General features: G+C 34.7%; 1 protein-coding gene across 1 annotated transcript; it reads right to left on the reverse strand.

The window, feature by feature from the left end:
- On the reverse strand, positions 2,770–6,993 carry LOC105168268 (polygalacturonase At1g48100). The gene is made up of 7 exons (XM_011088283.2): positions 6,388–6,993; positions 5,138–5,269; positions 4,656–4,886; positions 4,514–4,558; positions 4,216–4,423; positions 3,607–3,797; positions 2,770–3,521 (listed from the first exon to the last, which is right to left on the reverse strand). The coding sequence occupies exons 1-7, from the start codon at positions 6,742–6,744 to the stop codon at positions 3,129–3,131; spliced, it is 1,557 nt and encodes a 518-aa protein (XP_011086585.1). The 5' UTR covers positions 6,745–6,993; the 3' UTR covers positions 2,770–3,128.

The following is a 7,739-nucleotide window of genomic DNA, read 5'->3' on the forward strand; positions in this document are numbered from 1 at the left end:
AAGAGGCACATTGCATGTTGTGTGATTTATTAATAATAAATTAGTAATAAATGTATTATTAATTAAATAATAAATTTAATATTTTTGTTAATGTTGTGTATAAAAAATTGATAAAATAATATTAGTGATTTTACTTTGAAGTACACCATCCAATTAATAAAGATTGACAAAAATAATATTGCGTCTTTATTGATGTCTTGTACAAAAGATTGACAGCTATTATATTGCCTGACTTTATTTGAAGTAACGACACCCACCAATTCTTTTAAAATAATTAATTATTAGAATGTATTTTTTTCAAGAAAATTAATTTTAATTTAATAATAAATTTAATAGTTTTTCTAATATTGTACTCAAAACATTAACAAAATGTGTGTTTATTAATATTGTATACAATAATTGACAACAATCTTATTGCATGATTTTATTTCGAAATAACTATACCTACTAATTTTTTGAACACAATATTAATAAAAATATTAAATTTTTTATTAAACTAAAATTAATTTAATTAAAATACATTTAAAAATAATTATTTTTAAAAAATTTATTGGTGTCGTTACTTCGAGTGAAGTCACGCAATACAATTTAAAAATATTTATTGGTGTTGTTACTTCGAGTGAGGTCAAGCAATACGACTATTTGTCAATATTTTGTACAAAATATTAATAAACACACAATATTATTTTGTCAATTTTTTGTACACAATATTAATAAAAATACTAAATCTATTATTAATTAAGATTATTAGTTTTGATAAAAATACATTCTAATAATTAATTTAAAAAAATTGATTGTAGTTTTGATAAAAATACATTTTAAAAATTACTTTAAAAAAATTGCTTGGTGTCGTTGCTTCAAATAAAGTTAGGCAATATGCTGCTTGTCAATTTTTTTTACCCGATATTAATAAAGATATAATATTTATTTTATCAATCTTTATTAATTGGATGGTATAGTTACTTCATGTAAAATCATATAATATATTGTTATCAATTTCTTGTACACAATATTAACAAAAATATTAAATTTATTATTAATTAATAATAAATTTATTATTAATAAATCACACAACATGCATGCGTCTCATTGTAGAAAGGGGCAAACAAGGTCTGCTAGTTGTTCGCCCCTTAGTGCAGGAGTATCACTAAATTTTTTCAATAGTACTTATACATTTATAATTGTTTTTCATTATATAACTGTGAAGTCTTTTTGTGGTTTTTCCAATACTATAAAACTTTTAAAACAACACTGTTTTTGTGATTTTCTACTTTTTACATTATTTAAATTATTTTCCCACCACAATAAGGGGAAGGTACAAATAGAACATCATCCGCCTAATAGGCGAGGCTAATGCATTTAAATAAACATCAGGCCAAAAGTCACACAAGGTGTGTATTTAATGCACTCAATCAATTTAAAGTACCTATCTTGATGTCTTTTAAGTTTTGGAAGCTTTGACGACCCAATTCTGTGTTGGAAGTTATAGATTTTGAAGATTTATGACTTGACCATTTGTTGGACGACCCTAATAATTTCCATAGACGCCGACAAAAGGATCCAGGTTGTCTAGGAAGCGATTAGGTATGGAGTCTTCATTGGTTGTAACTTGTCAACACATAAACTGGTTAACTCTCCCAAAGAAAACCATCCGATAGTCAAGTCACTAGGAAGGTTGAGGTCTAGGTACTTTAAATAAGTTTAGTGTATTAAATGTATATCTGGTTTGATTTTGTTCTCATACTTATAGGGATGCTTTCTATACCATTATGAGGCTCATCATCCAGTGCCATTTGTCTATTCATCGACATGTATGCTTTCTCTCATCCTTGGATCCATTTTGATCATTGTCAGCTACAACAAAAATGTGTGGATCCCATCCCGTTTGGATGTTTCTCCTGTTTCTAACAGTAATTTAATAATTTACTTATATTATATCCACATTAATAAGCATCAGTCATGTTGGAGTGGTTCTTCTATTATTGGAAAAAATATGTTTGTTAATGATCAACCAGTTGAGGTGTTTTGGAATATAATTTAACTTCATGACAACGAGAATTGATGTAAATGTAAATGTAAAGGAACAAATTTGTTTTAGAATAAGATTTGTTTATTTTAAGGCATTTAGGAATATAAAATTTAAGATTTTTATGAATAATTGGATTGTTAGACATATCAACTATATATTCTAACCTTGGGATCTTAGTTGTTGAAGAAAGAAGTATGCCTATTTTGATTTGATGAAGAGTATAGTTTATAAAAAATAGTCTAATATGATAAGTTATTACACTTGTTATATGATTGGTTCGATTCAAACAAACTTAGTTCGAATAAATTTTTTTCTTAATGTACTGAAATTTCGAGGGACGATCAAGTAATTCAATATTGGCAGTAGGGTTGGCATCTAGATCGGGTTTATTGGGTCCCAACCCGTTTGGGTTAAATCGGTTAATTCGGGTTTTTTGATGGGTTTGGGTAATCCAAAACCCGACTATGCTATATCAGGTATGGTTCGGGTAACAATACTCATGTACATAAACATCTGGTTATTCGGGCTCGAATTTAAGATTTGTGGAAATTTGGAAAATCGACTACGATCCTATTTGGAAAAAGAAAAAGAATTCTGAGCTGCTATAATCAAAGTTTAGGCCTGTTGGCAAAATCTTGAAAGTCAGCTTTTGGCATCAAGGCTGCAAGCTCCAACATCCCAACACCTCTAACACTTCATTACTATTTCAGAAACTGATTTCTACATCCGACAACATCACATAGTAATATACTAACAGGCAATGATTGTTTTCGAGTTCATTGTATTTGATGTCATTAGCTTATAAGGAGGTAGACACAGGGGATCCTTAAACCTTAACCTTTCAGCTATTTCCTACAAAGTACAAACAATCTTCATATATATATATGTACTCACACCAAGAAACAAGCTCATTTTAACCTTAGTAAACAACAAATGATCGTGTAAATCTAGTACTATTACAATATTCACTAGCTAATAATGGTGCGAAAGGGGCCAGCGTAAACCATGCCGACCACACAAAAAAATACACCAACAATGTAGTACTTATGTTGCAAGAATTGTTTAATCTTTGTCTCCTTCAATGGCAACATCGCTATAATTAGCAAGAATCATTGTCTCCCTGAATCTTATTGCTCGTTGGCTTCCCGAGCTGTAAGCATTCCACCGGAGGGATAGTGGGCGTGTAGAGCTGCCCGAACGTCTGCCAACAGTAAGGATCATACATGTGGTAGCGTTCTTGCAGTGGCTTCAATTGAATGTTGCTGAGCGTTACATCTGTACACGGCATGTTGTCGCTGCACGCAAAGTGCACGGGCTTTACTGTGTAGGTTCCTCGTATGTTTTCATAGTTGATCCCTGACAGAGCAACGGCAGCAGTCTGATTCTTGCATTTGGCTTTGTCGCAGTAGTATTGGTCGATGACAATTGGCAGTTGTACCTCTGAGACTTGGATGTTGGAGAATTGTACTCCTTGCACGGACCCCGACCCCCCCTGGCAAGATTATTACAGTTGTGTTAGAATTGATATTACTGCACGTGCACTGCTTAGATAAACCTTGTTTAAATTCAAAGTTTACCTGCCATGTCTTTATTCTAACACCATTCATGGTATTGTGCATAACAATGTCACGGACAGTGATGTTCGATACGCAAGCCTTGGTGTTATCTCTTCCTAGCCCTCCTATGCTGATCCCATGTCCTGGTCCGCAGTTAACATTGTGTATGTAAACGTTTGTGCATCCCGTCTGTATCGATACACAGTCGTCTCCTGTAAGAAATCAAACTCAATTCTGTTAAATCTTGAAAAATTATACACATTTATGATCTGTGCAAACTTTAATGAGGTCTTAATGGCTTTCAGCTTTGTCCTTTCTTTGTGGGACTGGATAGATGTTCTTGCATTTCCTATTTTATCATTCAGACAGAGACGTATCTATCTAAAACTGGGGCCAAAAGCTCGTGGAGAAAAGATGTTGACAAGTATTGAATGGTTGAGATGTGTCAATCCATCAGCGGCTGAAATATGTTGCCCCAATTAAGTAGGATAAGGTTGTAACAAAAGGGATCACAAGTTTGTCCTACCTATGCATCCCCAAGTGTACTGAGGAACAAAACCTGGGGCTGAGAATTGTAAGAACATGGAACTAGATAAAGGGCAAATAATACTAAGTAAATCAGTAAATTACCACAGGCAAGATTTGAACTGCGGATAAGCACGTCTTTGGAGTTCTGCAGGTGGATTCCGTCAGTGTTGGGGCTGTCACCAGGCGATGAAACACTGAAATTGTACACGGATACACCAATGCAATTGTCGAACTTCAGATGGCATTGCGGGCTGTTCTGGATCGTAATGCCTGTGACCGTCACATTGAAACTGCCGTAGAATCTAAGTGCCTGTGTTTCAAGAAATCCACTATTATTACATGTAATCTCAGAGGCTTCTTTTCTTAAAAAAAAATTGTGTCATGTGGTTGTGGTCCTTACAGTTGGTTTTATGCTTGGCATTTTCCCACCAAGTGAGCTGCTTATCTGCAAATAAGAAAGTCTTAGTTAGGACAGGTTGGATGAGTGGTGAAGGTGAGATGTGGACAAGGGATTGAATTCTTGGAGGGATCAAATTTATTACAGGAATTGGAGGCTTTAGTGCTACTGTGGCATTCAACGGGACGATGAGTTTTGATTGATCATCAAGGGGATCATCGTCATAGGGTGAACTCTGCCACCAAACGGCTCCATTTCCATCTATCGTCCCACTTCCCTTGATTGTGAGTCCCACCAGTTTTGTGAACTCAAGCCATTGCAGAAGGCCCGACCCCCAGTGGCTTGCACTCGTTGGGGCAATAATCGTGCCGTCTAACTGCAGAAGACAAATTTTCCCATTTTAAATCAATTTAGCAAGAAAGCATTCAAGAGAAATGCCAATTAACACTCACATTATCTTACATAAGTCCGACCCGCTGAAACAACAGCTAAGAGTGTCCGAATTTATGCAATTCTTTTACTAACGTCAACACCATTGTCAACCATTAGCCATTACAAAACGTCATATTTCTTGCATTAACGTCTGAATTTCACTACTTCTTATGTTTTGGTGTCAAGTTAGTTTACCTGGAAAACAATGTTGTGCTGGCAGTATGGACCAGAAAACGAAATGGGGCCAACAAGGAACACGAACTCTGCCGGAACATTTAAGACTGAGGCTTCAACCTTACAAGCAGCAGCCCACGCAGCTTGGAATGCCTGCATTTTCACCACACATATTGGAAAAAGAAAAGAAAACTTATAAATTCCGGGACCAGTTTCTGTTTGGCCAAACACGGCACTATTTTCACTTAAAAAAATATAGAACATCATACTTTAACCTCAAAGAGTTGTAAGTTTGTGGAGAAGTATGTTTGGTGTTATTGTTTGGAATCAAGAATAAACAAAGAATCAATCTCCAGGGCCCTCCTGTCCATTTCCTTGGCACTTTCTGTACTAATCTCTTCTTGCTTTTTGCAGCATTGTTTGCTCAAAAATATATGGACACTAACATTTTGTTTGTTTGCCTTTCTTCGGTGTCCCAAAGACCGTAAAAGATATTCTGAATATTTGTCTATACTTTTATGAATCATACAGTTCAGTAAACAAAAAAAATATAAACTCAAATTCATTAAAAAACAAAAAAAAAAAGATTGTACATACAGATCTCTAATAAAAATGCACGTACCCAATTAGATAGGACAAACTGTTACTTCTTACAATAAACTATGATTGAGAGTGAATTAAAGGCTCATTCTACTTTCAACAGACCTTGTAAACGGCCCCTTAGAGTATTTTTGTTAATCAATAAATGTACAGGTGGAGGTATGTCACAGGTACCCAACTTTTGTCCTCAAATCATGAAATATTATGTAATTATCAAACTCCCCACTTTAATAGTTGGCTCATGTGACCACAGAACTAAATATATACTATGACATTGATATATTATGTATACTACACAATTTGGACACTAATGCCACTTTATTTTAAATATGAAAAATTAGCACATCTGAAATTAAATGATTATGGTATAAGTATGTGCCCAAACATTTAACACTTATTGAATTTAATGATAAGAGCGTCATGTTAAGTTGTTTCGAAAATTTTTGTATATGCATTCGGCGCGAAAAACACACACATAACATTAGGTTACGTTGGTGTAATTTCTGACATACTGCTAGGAAGATGTGATCTGTATGATTTATTTTTAAGCAGTTTTGTTAAACATGAAGCTCTACTACAAGGAATTTTCAATAATTGGAATAAATGCTCATTAACTAATTTGGAATTTATGGAAATTCTGAAAAAGTAATGTTTTTACTTTTTTTCCTTACCTTTGTGTCGTCCGTGCTTCCATCACCTTTAGCTCCGAAGTCCAACACATCAAAGACAGTGGGGTCAGGTGCATTTTCCTCACCTTGACTCGGCGGCGGAATTGTGGGCGGAGGGACAGCAACAGGGCCGGCGGCCGGCGGCGGCGGCGGTGATGGAGCCTTCTGCTTGGACTTGCCATGGTGGTGACTGGAGCCGTGGAACTTCCCTTTCTTCTTGGACAGGGAAGCGGCGACGGTTCGGCTCCGTCGCCAGTGCCGTCCTACTCTTCTTGCATTGCATGTTTCCATGTCGGAACACCACACAAGCAGCACAATGACAAGCATGAATGTGAGGTTTCTGAAGCTAAAACCAGCCATTTTGGCGGCGGCGGCGGCGGAGGTGGAGGAGGAGGAGGGAGGTGGTTTATATAGTTTATGTGCAGGGAAAGCGGAGGAGGAGCACTGACAGTTTATATAGCGTTAAGGTCGTTTGAAGCTGATACTGTTGTGGACATGAGCAAAGATTGTCTGATAATGGGCATTATGTGTGTTGTGTTGTGTTGCGTTTCTGCTGTCCGCTTGTGTGTATTTAATGTTACGCATTCCTTTTCGTGAATTTTCAATGAACTGGTCCAATTCGGGAACATGTATATTTGTTGGTAGCTATCATGAGCCCTTGTCCCATTACCAATATTTGGATTTTAAACAAATTTATGAGTTCTTGAGTTTGAATTTCATAATAATGAATTAGGATTTTGCAGCAATAAATTCTTTAGTTATTGGTTATCCAAAATTATATTTTTCGTCTTGTATTTTAAGATTAGTGTACTTTTCATTCCATTGATACGTAATTCTCATTAATTGTCGATAAGTTATAAAAATTCTTACTTTTAGTCATTTTATCAAATTCTCTTGTATTTTGACAGAAAAACACATGGTAAGCATGTGGATGTTGTACAGAATACTTACGAAACAAAAAATGATATTTTTTTTTGTAATTTATGAGACTATTAACAAAAATCACGTAACCAATGAGATTAAAAATGCTAAATATGCGACTAAAGTGGATGAAGAGTTGGCAGCTGCGTGCTTACCACGTGTATTTTTCATTAAAATACTAACAAAATCTAATAATAAGACTCAAAGTGATATTTTTGATAACTTATGGGACCATTAATAAGAATTCATTAATCAATAGGACAAAAAATATACTGTCCCTATATATGGAACAAAAAATACTATTTCCCCCTGTCGATAATTACACAGCTCTTAAAAAAATATTATTTAATGAAAAAAAAAAAAGAATTTCCCTATAATAGTAAATCCATACTAGCTATTATCACAACCAAATAAAAGCAATTGAAAATTTTAAA

The sequence above is a fragment of the Sesamum indicum genome, linkage group LG8 (assembly GCF_000512975.1).
Source record: "Sesamum indicum cultivar Zhongzhi No. 13 linkage group LG8, S_indicum_v1.0, whole genome shotgun sequence".
Taxonomy (NCBI): domain Eukaryota; kingdom Viridiplantae; phylum Streptophyta; class Magnoliopsida; order Lamiales; family Pedaliaceae; genus Sesamum; species Sesamum indicum.